Source organism: Penicillium canescens (assembly GCF_028828765.1).
Source record: "Penicillium canescens strain IBT 15451 chromosome Unknown utg000002l_segment0_segment0, whole genome shotgun sequence".
NCBI lineage: Eukaryota > Fungi > Ascomycota > Eurotiomycetes > Eurotiales > Aspergillaceae > Penicillium > Penicillium canescens.
The window spans coordinates 2357678-2379093 of NW_026703964.1; the positions used below are offsets into that span (position 1 = coordinate 2357678).

At 48.0% G+C, this 21416-nt stretch overlaps 9 protein-coding genes across 9 annotated transcripts; 4 read left to right on the forward strand and 5 right to left on the reverse strand.

Annotated features, from left to right (window-relative positions):
- Positions 1-834: 834 nt before the first annotated feature.
- Positions 835-2821, forward strand: N7446_002093 (uncharacterized protein; the record flags this gene model as incomplete). The annotated part of the gene is made up of 3 exons (XM_058510842.1): positions 835-1155; positions 1210-2538; positions 2562-2821. Exons 1-3 carry the CDS (start codon positions 885-887, stop codon positions 2819-2821), a joined length of 1860 nt encoding a protein of 619 aa, XP_058376378.1. The 5' UTR covers positions 835-884.
- A 961-nt stretch (positions 2822-3782) lies between these two features.
- On the forward strand, positions 3783-5897 carry N7446_002094 (lysophospholipase family protein; the record flags this gene model as incomplete). Its single annotated transcript, XM_058510843.1, has 3 exons — positions 3783-3831; positions 3976-4648; positions 4700-5897. The coding sequence occupies 3 exons, from the start codon at positions 3783-3785 to the stop codon at positions 5895-5897; spliced, it is 1920 nt and encodes a 639-aa protein (XP_058376379.1).
- Positions 5898-6099: 202 nt separating this feature from the next.
- On the reverse strand, positions 6100-6567 carry N7446_002095 (nuclear transport factor 2 family protein; the record flags this gene model as incomplete). The annotated part of the gene is made up of 1 exon (XM_058510844.1): positions 6100-6567. The coding sequence occupies one exon, from the start codon at positions 6565-6567 to the stop codon at positions 6100-6102; it is 468 nt and encodes a 155-aa protein (XP_058376380.1).
- A 781-nt stretch (positions 6568-7348) lies between these two features.
- Positions 7349-7635, forward strand: N7446_002096 (uncharacterized protein; the record flags this gene model as incomplete). Its single annotated transcript, XM_058510845.1, has 2 exons — positions 7349-7430; positions 7490-7635. The coding sequence occupies 2 exons, from the start codon at positions 7349-7351 to the stop codon at positions 7633-7635; spliced, it is 228 nt and encodes a 75-aa protein (XP_058376381.1).
- Positions 7636-7962: 327 nt separating this feature from the next.
- N7446_002097 (uncharacterized protein) lies at positions 7963-8378 on the reverse strand (the record flags this gene model as incomplete). Its single annotated transcript, XM_058510846.1, has 2 exons — positions 7963-8110; positions 8167-8378. 2 exons carry the CDS (start codon positions 8376-8378, stop codon positions 7963-7965), a joined length of 360 nt encoding a protein of 119 aa, XP_058376382.1.
- A 2639-nt stretch (positions 8379-11017) lies between these two features.
- Positions 11018-12127, reverse strand: N7446_002098 (uncharacterized protein; the record flags this gene model as incomplete). Its single annotated transcript, XM_058510847.1, has 3 exons — positions 11018-11158; positions 11218-11865; positions 12071-12127. The coding sequence occupies 3 exons, from the start codon at positions 12125-12127 to the stop codon at positions 11018-11020; spliced, it is 846 nt and encodes a 281-aa protein (XP_058376383.1).
- Positions 12128-14387: 2260 nt separating this feature from the next.
- On the reverse strand, positions 14388-14852 carry N7446_002099 (uncharacterized protein; the record flags this gene model as incomplete). Its single annotated transcript, XM_058510848.1, has 1 exon — positions 14388-14852. The coding sequence occupies one exon, from the start codon at positions 14850-14852 to the stop codon at positions 14388-14390; it is 465 nt and encodes a 154-aa protein (XP_058376384.1).
- A 1529-nt stretch (positions 14853-16381) lies between these two features.
- On the forward strand, positions 16382-18152 carry N7446_002100 (cytochrome P450; the record flags this gene model as incomplete). The annotated part of the gene is made up of 5 exons (XM_058510849.1): positions 16382-16628; positions 16686-17035; positions 17098-17706; positions 17763-17900; positions 17970-18152. The coding sequence occupies 5 exons, from the start codon at positions 16382-16384 to the stop codon at positions 18150-18152; spliced, it is 1527 nt and encodes a 508-aa protein (XP_058376385.1).
- Positions 18153-19870: 1718 nt separating this feature from the next.
- Positions 19871-21132, reverse strand: N7446_002101 (uncharacterized protein; the record flags this gene model as incomplete). The annotated part of the gene is made up of 4 exons (XM_058510850.1): positions 19871-19954; positions 20008-20151; positions 20283-20383; positions 20445-21132. 4 exons carry the CDS (start codon positions 21130-21132, stop codon positions 19871-19873), a joined length of 1017 nt encoding a protein of 338 aa, XP_058376386.1.
- Positions 21133-21416: the final 284 nt, after the last annotated feature.

Here is a 21416-nt window from a genome sequence, read left to right on the forward strand (position 1 = left end):
ATAGTCATGGGTGGATGGGGGCCGTAGCGCTAGCAGAACTGTACACCATTCCAATAGTTCTAGAAGTGTACATGTATGCTTGGACCTTGGAACCTAGCAGGGGTGACATTGCCAATCTCTCTGACAAAGCGATATCTGATAGCGAAAGAGCCGACACGGATGTCGCCGAAGCCAAACAAGCATGGCTAAGCTTCCCTGGGACAGGGGGGGGTCCGTGCTTCGCCGCACCTCCGTCGGACTCCCCAAAGGTTCTTTCTCCTCCTTCTTTGCTTCACATGGCCCGATTTCCTTTGCAACATATCCAATGACCATTAGACAAACATAATTCGATTTCATGCCGCGTATCATGCGAACCGAGGGCACCAACTCACCCATATTGCCGACTCTATCAGCCCCACTGGGTCTTTTTATCATTAAGCTTTGTCTTAGCTTGATGTCTTCCTTCGGTACTAAGCAATTAGAAATGACCGGCCGCGGTCTTTTCCGGCCAAGTTACATGGCACGGCACATGCTGTATCCACCGGGGATTTAGTGAGCGAATTACGCTGGTTGATTCGCCGGCTATTGAGCCTTATCTACAACATTCACGGAGATGGCCCCTGTTGAAGCATAGCGCCGTCGTGGCGTGATAAGTCCGGGGTAAAACATCAACGGGCTTAGGTTGCTCTGCCAAAGCCTAGGGCCATTCTACGCGCTCGAGGCATGCATGTACCTGGGGATGAAAATTTGCGATTGGTCACGTTGAAACGACCCATGTTTCTCAGTTTGGAATCCCGAACGTATAAGTCAGAGGTGTTCGTCCTCCACGCGACTTTTGTTTTCACTCACCCTCTTCGTCTTCATCTCTCCACTGTTCTTGATCCGGCCTCGTCCGTCTGGTAAAGATGGCCACTCAAGCAGTGAACAGATCTTCCGACTCGCTCGCGATTCGTGATACTGAGGTCACTGTCGTCAAGACTGATGCGGAGAAGCCCTCTAAGAACATTATCCCCGCCTCGTACAGCCTTGGTCTCGGTGACGAGGACCCAACTGAGGAGGACCTTCACGGTCCCACCGCGCTGCGTCGTGTGTCTGCTCCCATTCCGTGGTCGGTATATACCGTCGCTTTCGTCGAGCTGTGCGAGCGATTCTCCTACTACGGAACTCAAGTTCTTTGTATGCCCATGAGATCTCTAGAAGAAGGAGTCAACTTCTAACATGTGTTTACAGACTCCAACTTTGTGAACCACTCGCTTCCTCTTCCTGCGCCTTACGGTCCTGCAGGTTCTCATCACAACACTGGAGCTGGTGGTTCTACTTCCCAGGGTGTGTCTGGAGCTCTGGGAAAGGGCCCCGAGACTGCGAATGGTATCAACACTTTCAACACGTTCTGGTGCTACTGTGTTCCGCTGTTGGGTGCCTATGTTGCCGATGAGTACTGGGGACGATACAAGACTATCTGCTGGTCTATTGGCTTTGCCATTCTTGGCCATGTGATTCTTGTCATCTCGGCCATTCCCCCTGTGATCACCAACACCAATGCTTGCTTCGGTGTATTCATGCTTGGTGTGATTATCATGGGTTTCGGAACCGGTGGTTTTAAGCCCAACATTTCTGCCCTCGTCGTCGAACAGATTCCAGCCGTGAACCTTCGAGTACGCACCCTGCCTTCCGGTGAGCGTGTCGTGGTCGACCCGACTATCACCCAGAGTCGCATCTACCACTACTTCTATCTCTTCATCAACATCGGTGCCTTGATCGGCCAGATCGGCATGGCCTACGCAGAGAAGTATGTCGGTTTCTGGCTCGCCTACCTGTTGCCCACTATGATGTTCATGACTACGCCTTTCGTCATGTGGTGGGGTCGTAAGCGCTACCGCCAGACTCCCCCACAGGGTTCCGTCACATCGAAGGCTGTCAAGGTCTTCCTCTACGTGATGCGCGAGCGCTGGTCCTGGAACCCGTTCGTCTTCTGGAAGCGTACCCACGATGGCACCCTCTGGGAGTCCGTCAAGCCCTCGAACATCGAGCCCCGATTCCGTCCCAAGTGGATGACCTTCGACGATGCCTGGGTGGACGAAGTTCGTCGTGGTTTCGCTGCCTGCGCCGTCTTCTGTTGGTATCCTCTCTACTGGCTGGCATATGGCCAGTTGACCAACAACTTCACCTCGCAGGCTAGCACCATGACCCTTCACGGTGTGCCTAACGATGTGGTGAACAACTTGGACCCCTTCGCTCTGATCATCTTCATTCCCGTTTGTGATGCATTGCTGTACCCCGGTTTGCGCAAGATGGGCATCCAATTCACCGCCATCAAGAAGATCACTGCAGGTTTCTGGCTGGCTGCTTTGGCTATGGTCTGGGCTGCTGTGATCCAGTACTACATCTACAAGACCTCGCCCTGTGGTACCGATGCCAACAACTGCTACACCGAGGATGGAAGTGTCAACCCTTCCCCCCTCAACGTCTGGGCCCAAACCGGTTGCTACGTCCTGATTGCCTTTTCGGAGATTTTCGCCTCGATCACTTCGCTCGAGTACGCTTACTCCAAGGCACCCCGTAACATGCGTTCTCTCGTCCAGGCTATTCTCTCTTCACCAACGCCATCTCCGCTGCCATTGCCGAGGCTCTGAACCCGCTAGCCAAGGATCCCCTGCTGATCTGGAACTACGGTGTCTTTGCTGTCCTCGCCTTTGCCGGTGGCTGCGGATTCATCTGGCAATTCTGGCAGCTCGACCTGGAGGAAGATGCCCTGAACAACTTGCCCGAAGGTCATGTGGAAGCCGATGAGAAGCAGGTTGCTCGCCTCGATGCGGCTGAGATCGGACCTGTTCGTGGTTAATTTGCATTTTTATTTTAGTGGATACCTAGATATTCTGGAGAATATCTTCACTTACATTGGGTTCGGCGAATAATAGATGCTGGATTAATTAACGTATCAATGCATTACGGTTGCCAATCATTCGTTTGTTTTTTCTGCGGACTGTTTCTCCACTGGTTTAGAGCGTCGATCTCGGTTTGCCGAGGGATCGCACATGCTGCACTTAGTAAAGCATAGACCGGGAGTTTTACCATATATGTATATTCTTCAACTGCAGGTGAATCAACTGTTCACTGTTCAAACCTGATCTCGATATCAATTTCAAAGCTGTTCCAGCAATCGGTTCCACTTCGGAACGAAAACAAAATCCGCATTCGACATCTCCACTGTCCTAGCCACAGCACAGCCAACACAAGACTGGGGGCCTTGAAATGAGCCTGAGCCCACTTTTAGGCACTACTGTTATGCCAGTATAACATCTACGATATTTGAGGCCGCTTCATCCAATAATAGCATTGAAAATGCAGATGCCTGGCAATGGGTGTATCGGATGCCTGTGCTTCACGGCCTAGCCGAATCCACTGATAGTTAGTTACACTGCATGTCCTGTTCAGGCACTTCGTGTTCGTATCAGACTCTCACACCGACGATCACGGCTGTGGCTGTTCCAACTTCAGCCTAGGGCCCAGCGTCCAGAGTGCATCTCACCTCAGCCCTGCGCCTCAGAATATGCACACCGCTAGGGATACCAAGGATGTCATAACGGAAGCCTCGGGTTCCGACATTTGATGTCACTGCTCCACCAGCTCGCAGTCCACACGCTGCACCATGATTCGCGATCCCGGGGAACTAATCTGCACTATAAGCTATGCTGGACATGCCGAACTGCTTCCCTTGGCTGGGCATCCGGCGTCCCCGGTGCATAAGTATCCCCCTATCCCTTCGATCCTTTTGACTTCTCGCTGTGCGATTTGTGAAAGCCATGAAGACTTCCGCGCTGATCAGTTCGGTTGCGCTGGGCTTTTTGCCTAGTAAGTATTTTCTTTCCTTCGGTCGCGTTTTTCCAGTCCTCCCTTTTATCACGTGTGGAGACCTCCGTGATGAGCGTCAATAATTTCAATATGACTTCAAACAAAACAATACGCGATCGTATAGCTAATCCGCTTCTTCCGCAGACGCAATCGCTGCCCCGGGCGAATTCAACCCCAATGATATCACCTTTGCAGTCGCGCAACGAGCCCTACCCGACGCGCCCGATGGATACACCCCTAGCAACGTGAGCTGCCCGGCAAGCCGACCGACAGTGCGCAGCGCAGCGGATCTCTCAACGAACGAGACATCATGGCTCGAAGGCCGCCGCAACAAGACGCTGTCGGCGATGAAGGATTTCTTCGGACATGTGACAGTCGGCGATTACGACGTTGTCGGGTACCTTAACAACCACGCCAACAATGTTTCGGCCCTGCCTAATGTTGGAATTGCTGTTTCGGGTGGTGGTTACCGTGCGCTCATGAACGGCGCCGGTGCTGTTAAGGCTTTTGATAGCCGCACTGAGAATGCTTCGACTAGTGGTCATCTGGGTGGTTTGCTGCAGTCTTCTACCTATATTGCTGGTCTCAGTGGCGGTAGTTGGTTGCTTGGGTCGATTTATATTAATAACTTCAGTACCATTGCTAATCTGCAGACACACGAGAGTGGTGCTGTTTGGCAGTTTGGGAATTCCATTCTCGAGGGTCCTGATACTGGTGGTATTCAGCTTTTGGATTCTGCTAGTTATTATACGGATTTGGCTGAGGCTGTTAATGGGAAGAGGGATGCTGGCTTTGATGCTTCTATCACTGATATCTGGTATGGACTTTCGTGTCTACTGTTTTTGTTCCTGTTCTAACTTGAAAACAGGGGCCGTGCTCTCTCCTATCAGATGTTCAATGCGAGCAACGGAGGTATCGACTACACCTGGTCTTCCATCGCCGACACCACGGATTTCCAGGATGGAAACTATCCTATGCCGCTGGTTGTTGCGGATGGCCGCAACCCCGGTGAGCGTGTGGTTGGAAGCAACTCCACCGTCTATGAGTTCAACCCGTGGGAGTTCGGTACATTCGACCCAACTGTCTTCGGTTTCATCCCTCTAAAGTACCTCGGCTCCCGTTTCGAGGGTGGCTCGCTTCCTAGCAACGAGACCTGTATCAGCGGCTACGACAGCGCCGGTTTCATCATTGGAACCTCCTCTACTCTCTTCAACCAGTTCATCCTCCAGATTAACACTACCTCGCTCCCCAGCTTCTTGAAGAACGTCTTCACCGACATTCTCACCAAGCTCGACCAATCCGATAATGATATCGCGTCATACGACCCCAACCCCTTCTACCATTACAACAACGACACCTCCCCGTACGCCCAGCAGGAAATCTTGGACCTGGTCGACGGCGGCGAGGATCTACAGAACATCCCCCTCCATCCCCTCATCCAGCCTGAGCGCCACGTCGATGTCATCTTCGCCGTCGACTCCTCCGCCGACACAACCTACTCCTGGCCCAACGGTACCGCCCTCGTAGCCACCTACGAGCGCAGCCTGAACAGCACCGGCATCGGCAACGGCACAGCCTTCCCTTCGATCCCCGACCAGAACACCTTTGTCAATCTAGGCTTGAACACCCGCCCGACCTTCTTCGGCTGCGACAGCTCCAACCTGACCGGAACCGCGCCCATTGTCGTCTACATCCCCAACTCCCCTTACTCCACTCAATCCAACGTCTCTACCTTCCAACTGAGCACTGAAGACGACCAGCGTGATGCAATAATTCTCAATGGTTATGAAGTTGCTACCATGGCCAACAGCACTCGCGATGGCAACTGGACGTCTTGTGTTGGCTGTGCTATTCTCAGCCGCTCCTTCGAGCGTACTGGCACTACCCTCCCTGATATCTGTAACCAGTGTTTCGACCGCTACTGTTGGAACGGCACTGTCAACTCTACCCAGCCCAACGTCTATGAGCCTGTTAATTATATGGCTGACAGTGCCGCCTCAGCTATGCTGCCTACCATTGTCTCCACAGCGGTTGCTGCCGGTGTAGCCATGTTCACCATGCTATAAACAACGCAAAAAAATACAGCTTCGAGTTATAATGTAGGTGTCACCACGTTTATGCCTGCTTTTGGGGGGTGAGGGAATATATCCTATTTATATTCATTAGTTTTCCACCAATTCTATTCGATTAATACAGCGTGCAAACGTTCATGCAGATACGTCCAACAGACTCTTTCTCCCTTTCTGTATCTATAACTAGCCATTAAATCTAAAGCCCAATGACCCCCTTATCCCCATCCATCCAAATCATCTTTATTTTCCACGTCGTAATCCTCCAGCCATCATCCGAACTCCTAACAAGATCAACGAAATACAACCCTCCCACCAAAACACCCTTCGAATCCCCCAACGATCCCTCTCCAGCCCGATAATGCTGCGCCAAAACATGAGCCGTCAAAGACGCCATCTCAGCTCCATCCTCCATCTCAATGCGCACATTGCTGACGGTGTGTGTTGTATCCAGCGGACCGATTCTATCGAATACTCGGGGTTTGATTGCTTCTATGCCTTGGTATTGTTCGCCATTTATTTCAAAGTTGGTCGTTGGGCTGTCGTGCAATGCTGAGACGAATAAGTCGAGATCGTTCGTGTCGATTCCTAGGACCCCGCGGTAGATTGTGTCTGTTATTGCTTCTCTAGTTGAGAATTGGTGCGGCGTGGGAGCTGCTGGGGGCATTTCGTATTGAGAGAGTAGGTTGGTTTGGAGAGGTGGAATGAGAGGTTGTGTCCGAGTTGATGTTTGGTTTACTTTGTTTCTTTAGTATCCCCCTCTCTTCTTTGCTATTTAACTGCTGTTACATAGTCACCCCGGGCATTTTCTTGGCTCCTTGGTCTCGGAGATGCGTTTTAACGCCGTTGATGGTTTGATGTTACTTAGGGTTATTTCCGTCGTATCTCCGTTATGTGTATTTACTCTGTTCGATCAATGGTTTATCTCCGAGCAAGTCGTAGAATATAAATTAGAATCTGCTTGTCACTATATACGTATCAATCGACGTCGACCTTGGAATTTTGGTGACGGGCAACGTTTTGTGGAACGTACCAGCTATGAATGCAAGTGACGGAGGAGACAGGGACTAGACCTGGTATGTGGCTATTATTTATAGAATTCGTATGTAAATAATAATTGCTGGATGTTTTAAGCACCTATCAACAATTCGGTAGGTCTGGATTTGCCACCTCGTGGAAAAACACGGATGGCGAACTAAATATCAACCTTGTATCCAGGGATCCGGAACTGTCAGACGAATTATAGTCAGGAACCACCAATGGTTCAAACTACATCCAACCAATAAATTTCGTCTTGACTATATCTATACGTCGTTTATCATCTGACCCTCATTTCCCAATGACCCCTCGAGGAATCTACAAAAGCTCTTCCACTAAGTGGAATTTCGATTGCTCGCATGTCATGACTCCAATCCACCTCAAACCACACCAAACAAACACATTTTTTCATGTCTGGGATTAACAATTTCCAAACGCTGCTTGACCAGCAGGTCGGCACGCTCCCAATCCGATCGTGGCCAGCAGTAACAGGTATGACATCCTTTTCGTATTTGATTCAGCAATAGACCTGACGTTCATTGCCTCAATAGACAGGCCGAAAAAGCAGAGACCTATACCCATTAGCTCCCTGCGCTTCCAGGGCGCTGCCTGGGCTACTGCTGGTGGAAGCATGTACGCGACTTTGCATGGTGTCTATAGGATTTTTCGAAATTTCCGCGGATTCAAATATATCTGAATCTGCCAACCTTATCTTACTCGCGATCTGTTTCTGTGTGTAATCGGATTGTTGTTCTAAAAGCGAGCCAATATCCAGATCTATGGCGGAATTTTTCGTTTGCAGTTTCAATTATTTGAAAAGCTTCAAGTTCCATATGTGGTCAAATTATAATGTGTCAAATCATATATTCAATAGGGTAGGTCGTAGTACTTAGATGGCTGTGTGCAAGTATAAATCTCATAGCGATGGCCCAATAACAAAGATCTTGTCTATAGTCCCACATTAGCGACATCGTCAGCCCCTGATGGATCCAACTCATAGTTATAGCACTCACCAAGCGTATATCTAAGCAGTGAAGTCACAGGGCAGAGAGCCACAGCACCAGCCATGACCAGCGCTGAGGGCACCTTCGAAATTAATGTTGTGGCATCCATCGTTGGTTCGCCACATGAGAGCGTTGAAGCCGTACCCTCCTGGGCTAGTCTCATAGAAACTTCAAAACCGTTAATCAGGCCGTGGGCACAACGGGGCTTCAAATCTTGAACTTACGAGACGGGGCATTGAGAGCTGGTACAACCATTGAAACCTCCGCGAAGGGTACCGGAGTAGGTAGAGCCGGTGTTGTAGTCGGTGAGATAAATTATTTGGAATGTGCCACCTTCGTTCGCCGAGTAGTCTGAAGCGGCCATTTGACCGTAAAAGGCGCTTGCTCGGTTTGCAAGGGCGAGAGCGGTTGCGCTCAACATGAGAGAGAATTTCATTTTGATATGGTGAAGGGATTGAAGAAGCTTGGGCTTTTGTGAAAGGTTAAAGAGACTGTTTGTCCGAGGAGAGTATTCTTGGGAGGATACTCAGGGCTACTTATATGTTTGATGAGTCGACAATCTCTGTATGAGATACTCCGTATTCGTTCCTTATTCCCGGCATGCAGGGCGCATCCAGCACTAATTTCTGACATTCAGACCCGCAGAAAAGCAGACACACTGGGCTGCTTACCATTGAAACTAATTATTTAGCTAAGTGGCACGGACAGGTGTGGCTTTCGTAGGCTCGGTTTGGAAAGAGGTTGAGAATGCTCCTAGATGAAGGTCGACAGTCCTTTCGGGTTCATGCTGTTGCTAATTTTGATTTCCTTGTAGATATCTTCCAGGGCCTAGGTACCAATTGTTTATTGTAGTAAATTTTTATGTTTTGTTATCTATTGCAGTAAGAAACACCCCAAGTAGCTTCATGATTACCTATCTAGGATGGCTTGGGTAGCTGTGAGACAGTCCTTTAACAGCATGCCTAGCAATCTCTATCAAAAGACATTATTGAGACTAGCTCTCATACCTTCAAGCCCACATCCATCTCTGGTCTACCTCTCCAAGGAACACAGTGTAACCTGACCATGCAACGCCAGCACAATCATTATCACCGACACTATGGAGTCTGCTAACTTATACTTGGCACACACGTCCGCACGGTCGGCTCTATCTAAAATATACAAGCTTTGTCACTTTGTGAACTGTCAGTGACAAACTAGTGCTCACGTGGCCATGTCTCGGAGCCTCCAGTTATGCACCCAGCAAAGATGATAGCCGACAGTCCGCTAGTTTCCGCTAGTTGAAAGGGTTTGTATTGCAATCTGACACACGGGGTCATCTTTTGAGACCCTTTACAGCCAGGAACAAGTTCCACCCAGTTATTTGCCTTATGCGACGTGCGGCGACGCATCTTTTTAACTGGCCCCACAGTGCACTTCGGTGGCATCGTGCATAGGCGAGGTCAAAGGATGCGTCGGGCATGTTCAGCTAAAAGTACAGGTTGCTTATCTCTATAATCAGGTCGATTTTCATGGTGTGTATGTAGTGTAAAGCGCCTATCTTAGGAACCGGTCTGCTATACACGTGCAGCTTTATTTGTATCTGTTGTGAACATTGTAAGCTTATTATCTTTCTGAAACAGGAAAGAAGCTTCAAGTAAATTCAGACAAAACCAATTCCCGCTCCTGCCACAAAATTAACGGGTTCCTAAGCTTGTTCCTGTTTGAGTATGGAGGGAGCGCCCTGGTCAAGCTTGGCGCATGCCCCTTAGCGGCTTTTCAAACGGCGAAAACCAAGATAGGAAAGCCCGTGGATCAAAGTCCGGTGAATACAACATACCTACATACTGCAAGTCCCGAGCATGCAGCCTCAGACACTCACTATAATCTCTGTTTGGGCTACTTTCCCCATTTCCCCAACTAGGTAATTTTGGGACCAGTTTCCTAACCTGGTAATTATAGAACTTTTATCTGATTCTTGAGAGGTTCTAATATTAGTTTTGCGGCATATACACCATACTTATCCAATACTAGTCTGTGGTTTTTCTAACCATCAAGGGTACATTTACAATACCGCCAGTGATGACATGTTGTTTATGAATATTGATCAAGTGAGGCTCATTCTTCTGAACCTCACAGCAAATCTCTTATTTTGAATTTCAAAAGAAAGCGGTTTGTAATGTAATGGTGCAATGTGTATGCATGCACGTCAGATGAATTATCCGATACAGGCAGAAAATTATGGGAACAGATCTAGGTACATAGCTCTAGTGGTTGCATCGGAGGCAGTCTCATTGGTGGAAATTCCGTAGGTCAGCATAAGTTGCATATGAATGGAGATTTTTGGCCAGTTCTTGGCACAAGCTTGTAGTGGATGGATGGTTCGTAGGTCAAATATCTTGAGATCTAGACCCTGCATTCTACGATAACCCCCCTCCCCCCGAATGAATGTACATAATTTGGAGTTGACATCAAACAAAAGGCCTTTACTGGGCCGCTGTACGATAGTTAACAAAGCGACGATATGATCCTAAGGTTTTCATTACAAGCATTGTGAAACAGGCTTGTATAGATGCGGGCTGACTGTGGACGCCATGGAGCTGCAGCCAAGTTGCTGAGGTGGCAGCATTGCCAAGGGATACATGGGCGCTGTTTGTGACTTGCCAATGTAAAGCTGTTCGTGAATACAATTTTGCCTAAGCAGCCATAGTGGCAGGACTGTATGGCTTGCCCAGACTCGGCGTCCTACTGCACATAGCGCGGATATTGATATTGGGGACCTGCTATTTGGAGAGAAAACCCGAGGATAAGATTTTTACAGGAGGATGTGAAGAGAGCTTTTTGTGTAAATGGAGAGGGCTTTGGAAGCAAGGAATGAGACGAAGATATATAGGTACAATATTGGTAAACATCGGCTTTATTGTACGTACCCGTAAGCGGAAGAGGGGAAGGGGGTTTTTCTACAAAAGGACCACCTTGTTGAGGCCTACTTATTCAAATTTGTCTCGTTATTGGTCATTTAATGTGAGCCAAAATATGTTTACGTAGGCCTTAGAGATAATTGGACTCGCAAAGGCTTCCCGCAAATTAACCAGGCTATCGAGTCAGTTTCACAGGATGCCCAATGAGCTTATCACAGGTTTTGGGGGCCCCGGTCCCAAATTTCGCCAAAAGTTCCGGGGTAACTCCAGAGTAATCGACTAGCGGCCGTCTCACTGGAATCTCGCTTGCGTCAACCTGGTTATAGAATAGACAAGATCAGTACATCATAGACGGAAAACGCTGCTCGCACTTACCCAGTTTCCGTGTACACCCTCGCACAAGACAACAGGAAGCTCGATGATGCTAAGTGGACCAGCAGCAACATTTGTTGCATCCAATATGACCAGGCTCGCGAGTCGGGTGTTTGTGTCCCGGGCACACACAACCAAATAACCGTCCCCTTCGTTATAATCTTTTGCTCGAGGGACGAAACAAGGTTCACCAACAAGAAAGCTCTCCCCTGCTTCCCAGATATGGGTAATACTGACAGCAATATCGATATGAAGAATGGCGTCAAAACCCTTGGGAGTGAACCTGGTCCCGAAAGCATTATTGTAAGGTCTAGTGGTAAACCAGTCATCGCAGCGTGGCATCTCCCCAATAATATCGCTAAGGACTACAGGAAGTTCTAATTCAGTTGACTCCGCATGTGGATCGATCCTGAGTCGGACAAACTTCCCCTTAATTTGACGTTCTGCTTTTCCAGCGTCCAGCTCCGGGTGCATATTGGGTGATACATTCAGTGTCGCTCCATCTGCTAGGAACGTATCCAAATAGATACAGCCGTCCTTTCCTTCGAGATGGTTTGCCAAGTGTCCAAAAAAGTGGTTTTTGAGAGTTGTGAACCATCTCACGTCTTGCGGCTTGGGGTTTCGGCGAGGAAGAACACCGAAGGTATTGGGCTTTATGATACCGTTAGCGTTAGACGCTCGAACCTTCCTTAATTTTGAATTTTCTCTCACCAAAAACCGATTGAAGCGAAATGAGTTCCTCCTTCCTTTTTCATGTATTCGAGATCAATTTGGGAAGGAGTCTGCACAAAGATAACCCAGTTAGAGGACTAGATTAACGAAAGGAAGAACAATGCTCAGTAGCAGTGTAACTCACTTGTCCGTAGCTCCCATGTCTTGGGTCCATGTCACATTCGGAGTTTTTAGCCAACATTCGTCGACCTTCTTACCCTCTTTGTCAAATCGGTAGTACACGAGGCATTCGACCTGGAACATATTAATCGCCGCTGAGACAAAGGGATTGCGAATAGATGATTACCCAAGCCCTGTTGCCTCCATACCGTATGCCATTGTTTCACCCGTAAGAACATCAACTTTCAGATGTGCAGTATATGTTTTGGCGGTTAATTGTCCGTCAAAGTCATAAATACCTGTACGATCTGAATAAACGGAAACGTGGATCACGGGAGATCGCGTGGCCTAACGTATTCGGTAAGCGAGTCGCCATTGTAAGCGAGCCGCCACCCTACCCAAAAACGCGTCAATTAATTAGACCCTCCTTCTTAACCACCTACCATGCCACCAATTCGTACTCAATCCTCCCGAAATCGTACGGAGCAAGAGGGTAGGATCTTATTAGCTATCCAGGCTATTAAGAATCAAGAAATAAGCACTACTGCTCTCGCTGCTCGCACTTTTGATGTACCGCGTTCAACTTTACGCGACCGCCTCTCCGGCCGTACGGAACGGGCTTCTCTACGCGCAAATTCACATAAATTGACCGAAATCGAGGAGAAATCGGTTGAAAATTGGATTCTCTCTTTAGATAATCGTGGAGCAGCCCCCGGCCTTCTACCGTACGAGAAACTGCGAACCTCCTTCTCGCAGCCCGGAAAACTACCCCGGTCCTTTCAGTCGGCGAAAAATAGGTTTATAACTTTGTCCAAAGGCATCCAAACCTTTCATCCCGATTCTCGAGACGGTATAATTACGAGCGCGCGAAGTGTGAAGACCCAAAAATCATTTATGAATGGTTTAATCTAGTCCAAAAAACGATACTTCAATACGGCATCGATCCCGACGATATCTATAACTTCGACGAGACCGGGTTTGCAATGGGCTTAATCGCGACCGCAAAAGTCGTGACAAGGGCTGAATACTACGGTCGACGACCACTTTTACAACCTAGAAATCGTACGTAGGTGACTACAATTGAGTGTATAAATGCTTCGGGGTGGGCGCTTCCTCCGTGCGTGATCTTTAAGGGCAAAGTCTATATCGAATCTTGGTTCGACGGCCTCCCCGGGGGATTGGCGCTTCGAGGTTAGTCCGAATGGATGGACCTCTGATGAAATTGGTCTTCGGTGGCTTAAAAGCTCTTTATTCCGTCTACTTCTTCGCGTACGAAGGGGAAGTATAGACTTTTGATACTTGACGGCCACGGAAGTCATTTAACGGCGGAGTTCGATCAAATTTGCGAAGAGAACAATATTATCGCAATTTGTATGCCTCCGCACTCGTCTCACCTTTTACAGCCTCTCGATATTAGCTGTTTCGCGGTGTTAAAGCGCGCGTATAGTCGGCTTATCGAGTCAAAAATGCGGGCTAGAATCAACCATATCGATAAATTAGACTTCCTCGAAGTCTACCCGTCTGCGCGAATCGAGGCATTTAAATCGGAGACTATCAAGAATAGCTTCGCCGCCGCCGGTTTAATACCTTACAATCCCGATCAAGTGATCTCGAAGCTCGATATTTGCCTTCGAACCCCGACACCCCCCTCGAGCCGAGGAAGCGAGTGGGAGCCAAAAACGCCGTCGAACTACGTCCAATTACAAAAACAAGCTTCGTCAATTAAAGCTTTGCTAAAACAGCGCTCAAAAAGCCCACCGAGCCCGCTTAACTCCGCGATAGATCAGGTTTTAAAGGCCTGCCAAGTTACGATGCAATCGGCAGCTTTGCTCGAGAAAGAAGTAAGCGAATTACGGGCCGCGAACGAGACGAAGAAGCGAAAACGGACTCGGTCTACAAGGCAGATACCTCTAGAAGAGGGCCTATCAGTTTCAGAAGCTATCGAGCTTATTCAGGTGGAAGAACCAGTAATTGAAGCACCAACACCCCGTCAACCAAGACCGCCTCCGGCACTTTTACAGCCGCGTACGAGGGCCTTACCGAAGTGTGGGTTATGTGGAAACCTAGGCCATAAGAGAAATGCCTGTCCTAATAGACCTCGTGTTTAATTTATTGAATTTAATGGCGTTTTGGTTGAGATAAATGCATTTAAAATTAATAGGTAGAGGCAGGGTGGCGGCTCGCTTACAATGGCGACTCGCTTACCGAATACGTTACCAATTGTATCCAGTGTGTCTGGGTCTATGGCGATTGGTGGACTGTCCTCTTTACAGGCGAGAAGCACTCCATGCCAATGATGAATGTGCGTATTTCCCGGTGATTTTATTTCATCAAACACTCTTTCATCCCCTGCAAACGGATTTCTGTACGTCCCACACTCTCAGCGCCGTCCGCTCAATAACGAATCGCGGAGTGCGCACATATTTCTGCCTGAAATTAACAACGCCGTTAGATATTAGCCAAGCATCAATGGCACCGTCACCGTTGATCCAGATGTCCTTCTTGTTTCGGTTCGCGAAGATTGGGTCACAGGTCACGCGGTAAAAGGTTCCGTCTATCTCCAGGGGGATGGTGCCGCGAACGACACAGGAAGCCATCTCGAGATCATATCGCGTGGGAGAGTTGATACCAGAATTAAAGGGATCGGCTTTTTTGTATTCGAACTCCTCCTTGACCGGGAGGGACTTTTGTTTAGCTTGAAGTGTCACCCAGAGTGGGGAGGTATATGCGTCGAGATCTCGGAGTCGTCTCATTTTGTCAATTTTAGACTCCAAGTCTTGAGCTCCAGCTATTCCAGCGTCGGCCATGTTGAGATATAGTATTTGGAGTATGATGAAAAGAAATTTGGATTATTCTGACACTTTTCAAAGCACCGGCATGGGAAATGTCGACAGAATTTTATAAACTGGTAGTCCCCACCCTTCAGAAGCAGTAAGTATAGTCTACATGGAAATACGGGTAAAAGTGGAGACCATCTTCTTTAAGCAGGTCTAGTAGACGCCTTGTCAAGCAATAAGTCAGATCATCATGGTTATCCCGGATGTGGGGAGTGAAGACTGGCACCACTTGGCGGGGACAGCAAACAAGAGTGGTGTTCCAGGGGGCCCACCGTGTGGGAACTTACCCAGACTTTGTTTGCACCACACTTTCAGCAGCAGATTACAATGTAAGAGATTGGCCCACTCCTGGCACCGCTTCTACGATATTTCGACCGGTCACCCCGGCGAGAAACCGTCAATTTTAACAAAGCGCCTGAAACGTAAGAACATATCTGTGTTACCACAAGAGCGTTTACGGCATAATTTCAATATGACAACAGTCCTTCCCGGAGAAGGAGCACTGTCGAGGATCCGAGGACATTGCCGCTGGATGATCTAGCTAAGATTTTAGTGCTACTCCAGTCTTGAAGATAGGGCCCTGGCGAATAGCCAATCCGAGAGATGATGGCGCGGCACAGCATTGTCAGACAGGTAGCAACAACTCTGCCCGAGTCAGTTGCTGGTTGATGGAGCTATAGCCATTTACCGAGTGTCATCGGTTGCCTACAATCTTCCCGGATATAATCACCTTACATGCAATCTTCATTCTTTTTGCCCTTGTGCCCTGAAATGCGACGACGGTGGGATTCTTGGGATACCGTGCTATAGGCCGCAATATATGTCCACGTAATTCCCGTTAAGCCTCTATCCTGTGTCGCTAGGACGTCTCACTAACTTGAATTGAGGCTCGAATAAGATAGCGGAATGGACTGGGAATAGAATCCGATCTGTGTCGGATTGACTGGGATTTAATATTCATGTTGTGTACACATCCTCAAGTATTACGATTAAAAGAACGATCACCCTCCTCCGAAATACATCACAGACGCCCATGTTATAAAATAATCACATGATACAAAGTCCCCACTACGCTGATTGTCCAAATGACGAATCTATACAAACATATTAATAGAGTAGTGTCTAGCTGAGTCTTACAACAAATAGATGCACCTTACGAAAACTGCACGGGGTTACCCCTCAATAGAGCTAAAGCTGGGTGGTGACAGAATAAGGAAATTATCCCGTGTGAAGAGTTACTCACCTTGAATACCCGCATAACGTGGCTGTACTCTGTACGGAGTACTCCACCACTTAATCCATCTCAAGTGGCGCACCTCTATGTTTGGAGCATCCCCGCTGTGGCAAAGTCCCTCCCCACTGTGGTGCTGTTACGCCCTAATTAAATATAATGGCGTGGGGCTGAATCTCTTAACCTTTTACACTCGCAAAAAAAAGAAAAGAGAATAGAGCTCACAATTGAAAGTGTAAAAGCTACTGTCGCATACACGAAAGACAACATGATAGCAACAATTCTCGAGAAGATTACCTCCTCCAACAGGGAGGCCAGGCAGCTGGGACTTTTGCCTATTGTCTTTGGCTGTGTGGCATTTGCTATCGCCTATCAAATACTCTATACTTTCTTCCTCTCCCCGTTGAGGTCTGTGCCTGGTCCCCTATTCGCCCGGTTCACACGGCTTTGGGAGCTGTACATATTGCACAAAGGTCACTTTCATCGGGATATTGTTCGCATGCACGAGGAACAAGGTATGTTGCTCCATCTATCTATTATGGAGGATTCTTACAAATTAAACGGGGAGCTAGGACCTGTTGTACGAATTGCGCCTAATAAATACAGCTTCAGCGAAGCGGACGATTTGAAGAAAATATATGCATTTGGTGGGAAGTTTCCGAAGTCCGAATTTTACGATCCTCAAGGCAATCCTTTCCGTAAAAATATCTTCAATGTCCGGGATATGACCGACCATGCGGATCGACGAAGGAAATATGCCTCCCTGTACTCGATGTCTACCATGGTTGCCTACGAGGACGCTGTCGACCGGATGACCGCGGTCTGCATAAGGAAGATGCAACAGTTTTTGTCAGAAGAACGATCCATATCCCTTCCACAGTTCATGCAGTACTATGCCTTTGACGTTATTGGCGAAATTTCAGTAAGCCTTGGGGATTGCAACCGCACAACACAAATGGAATATACTGACGCAGTGGCTATTAGGTCGATGATAATTTCGGGATGATGGAGAAGGAAGGTGATACTGGTGACTTGATCAAATCCGTGCATGCGGGCATTCGGTACCACGCCCGCGTTGGACTAATTCCAGAGACACACCCATGGCTAGTGAGGATTGGTGGTCTACTTACAAGCAGAAATCCCTTTGCGTTCCTCGACGAGGTTTTTGCAAAGAAGATTGCTTTGCATAGCACTGAAGAGTTTAAACGAAAGCGAAATCCGCGTGCGGAACCATTTATTACGAAACTTCTGGACATGGAGGAGACGAAAAACCTCCCCCGTATCCTCTCAATCGATTGTATGGGAGCGAACATTGGTGCTGGCTCTGATACGACTGGTATCTCCCTTGGGGCGGCGTTCTATTTTCTCTACACGCACCAGGACAAACTGGCGAAACTTCGGGAAGAAATTGACTTGGGTCAAGCGTCTGGTCAGATCTCAGACCCCGTGACTTTTCAAGAATCCCAAAGCATGCCATATCTTCAAGCAGTCATCAAGGAGACTTTGAGACTCCACCCTGCCGTGGGCTACATTCTACCGAGAATTGTCCCACAAGGCGGGGTATATCTTGCTGGACGACACTTCCCCGAAGGTGTAAGGGAATATCTTCCCCCTATTCCTGGACATTTTGCTGACTGAATTTCCACAAGACCGAAGTGGGTGTGAGTGCATGGGTGCTGCACTATGATCGAAAAACGTTTGGGCCGGACCCTTACACATATCGACCGGAGCGTTGGCTAGAGTCTGATGGCTCCTCGAAAGAGGAAAAGGAAACCATGTTTTTCGCGGTTGGTTCTGGATCATTACAGTTCAAGTATGCTATAGGGAACAGTCGAACTAACTGTCTGGCACCACAGTTCGGCGGGGGTGCCCGCACCTGCATAGGCAAGAATATAAGTCTATTGGAAATGTGTAAGGTGATCCCTCAGATCGTCCGAAGATTTGATTTGGAATTTGATCGACCGGGTGAGCAGTGGGTTGAGGATTGTGCTTGGTTTGTTTTCACTGAATACAAATGTCGGATCCGAGATCGACGGTGATGGGAATCTGGGAAGTTCTTTTTGAAATAGACTCCTTGAGCTCCGACGGCTATTCCGGTCAGGAATTTGGGGGCTTATCCAATGATCTTCGAGCTAGGTGTACCTTAACTGGGGGAGGTTAAGAAGATTTACAAGATTCGCAATTGGGAAATCGATCATCGCAACAACGTGGACACACTAGGTGAACAACCTAGCACACTGGTTCAACTAGTTCCTTCAGCCTGAGCACAAGTATATATCTCATATCACACTCAGAAACAACAGTATAGGCAAGTAATATATTGTCGTAGTGCTAAATTTTCTCCTTTGAGAGACAAGCTCTGTTCCATCAACCATCTTCGTATAATGGTACGATCGCAGTAGACTGAACGAATATCTCCCAAGACGGGCTGGTATAATGAATCTATTGCCTGGATATTTTAGTTTAGGAATCTCGGTCTTAAAATTTGTATCGGATAGCAAAAGCAGAGCCAAATGGCAGAAGAGGACATTAATGAAAAGAGAGGCGTAAACCAGGCGACGAAACAATGTTTAAGCAATCTCCAGATTGGAATCTGTATTCGCACCCTGCGCGACTGACACTGATTTTTCAAATGATGAAAGGAACTCAATCTGTTCAATGAGACGCTTCATCATCCCAGCAGTAATGGAAGGAACTGGTATACCGCCAAGTCAGTGCAAAGTCTTTCACGGTCGGGACTGAATGTAAAGCTTACATAGCCAAACTGGATCTTCTTTAAGGCACCTCATGTACATAATGAGCGGTAATGTGGCTATATCACCTGTTCTGGCAGTGGACGGTCGTTGGAGCTCTGAAATCCCGTCCATCGTTAGATTCTCCAGCGTGAGGTGTTGCTCCGATGTTAGCTGGCTGAGAGGTCTCGTTGCATAGTACCAGAGGATAATGAGAGCTATCGAAAGGTAAGATTGATAAAACAGCAAAGCTAAGGCCTCTTATATCCATAGACAAGAATTTCGCGACTTACCACGCTCAGAAACGCTGGTTGCTATAAGTGGAGAATATCGGTAAGGGGCAAACCTCTCCAAATATCCTAAACCTACCCGACAGTCATCTCTCCATGCTTTGGCAGCCATCGTAAGACATTTTTCGATATATCGATCGTTTAGGGTATCAGCAAAACAGGTCAGGCTAATTAAGCTCTCTGGCGAGTACAGATACTTTTTCATGAGCTTTAGAGCTTGACATCCATATAGGTGGTAGTATGCAGAGTTTAAAGCAGCATGTATACATTGCGTCAACGGTTCGAACACAGGGTCAGGAGCCGGACGCTTCGTATTATGTTGGGTCCACAGGTCATGGAGAAATTGTAACGGCTGCTCCATTTGGGACACAAAAAGGCTGTATAGGTCCAGCTGCTGCGAATAGAGTTTGCCGAATAAACAAATGCGGCAAAGTATGGCGGAAATAATGGTAAGTAAACCCAAACCGCTAAGCTCGGAAGGGGCCTTTGTCCTGAGAGAATGGAATCAAGAGTCGCGGAGTACTCAAGACGATCCGGGGCCGAATCGCTCCAATCTTCGACAGATAACCATGATGACGTATTTGAAGGCAGCGGGAATGAGCCGTCGAGAAATTGAAGGGCAAAGGACCCATCTCCGGTCGTGGATACATAAACAGCCCCAAGGAAGATCGTATACGAAATACATCTTAGAACGTGGGTAAGCGCTCGTAACATGTAATGTGCGGCCGGGAACTGCTACCTGCCGATAGTCTCCTCGTAGACCCATTGTTGGTAGTCAGAAGGTGATATCTTTGGTTCCTTGAGTGCTCGACTTGCCAACTGTTGGATAACATATTAGTTTAGGAACAAAGTCGACTATTATCGTCTCTAACCATGGTGATATGTGGAAATAGATAGATTTCCTGCTGTTCCATTAACAGCGGCGTAGAGCCAAGGCGATATACGTTTATTAATAAAAGTGCCTGCAGGACCCAAAGCTCGAATTTGTCTTCATCGGAGAGCAACAAGAGTTGATCCTAATCAACTTATCAGTCAGACAACCAGCTACATGGACCCAGTTTGAACTTGGTTCCAACGCATATTGGGGAGCATTTTTGGGCGTGTTTTTGGCTCATAAGGACCAAGGTACAGACAGCGTCAGACTCACTTGCATGACCCTCTGAAGGGCAATTTCGTGCATCTCGTCTGCAATGCCGCGTTCGCCGAGGTATATGGCTCCACATGCCATGACTTGAAGGAGTAGTGGTGCTATTGCAAGCTCCTTAGCAAATCTGAGACAAACACAAGGGTGGCGTAGCAAACTACCCACGCGCAACTGTTGCAACGCGAAAGCTTGGTTCATGAACAATAGGCATATGGGGAGCCATATTGTCAAAAAAAGATTTCACAAATCGAATAACCGCGTATTTCGATGGGAACCAGTCATTCATAGGCTTCTCGCACAAAAGTGATAAGGATACGTTGGCTTTGGCATTGTCGTAATCTTCATCATTGAGGCTAAGAGGTTGCTCGTCCGGAACCTTCTGCTGGCTTTGAGATAGGTTATTTGATGGTGCAACGCTCATCGCAGTTTCGTTCGCAGGAATCAAGTATGGTAACTGAGTTCCAAGGAATAGTGTCCCCTCATTGGCCCCATTGCTCTGGCTTTGACAGAAAGAGTCTAGCAATCGGCCAGTGGTAGGAGTTAATGCGTTGGGAAGGGGATTTTCATCAATTGAAAAGGTGAAATTGTTCAATGGAAGTTCATCTATCACTCGTTGACTTATAGCCTCACATGTGCTCGAGTGTTGGTTCTGTTGGCGGATTTCCGGTAAAGAGGTTGCGATTATATCACGTGTCTCCGAGCCGGTAAGCTCTGGCACCTGAGACGATGAGTTTCTAATCGACGAGTGGCATGACTCAGCAGGCTCAGACTCGCGATTTCGCCGCTCGCGAGACATATCCGGGTGAAGCTTCCTTGTATGGCGGACGATAACATCCTTACGGGAGGACGACATAGAGCAAAAAGCACAAAAGAAAGGCTTATTCCCAAGATCTACAGATTGATATTAGTAAGTGCCAGCGGCCATATTTTACGTACTCACGAGTAAGTTGGTGGCGTCTCAGATGCGCCGCACGTGTGAAGGACGCATTACATTCGGGACAGGAGAACCGTTGCAGCTTGCTGCCTTGCTTTCCAGAACACGCTTGTCGGTAAGGCATCCCAGTTCTGTAAATCCCAGGATTATGAGGATAGGATGGGACTTGAACTGTACCGAAATCCAGGAAAAAAGGTTCAGTG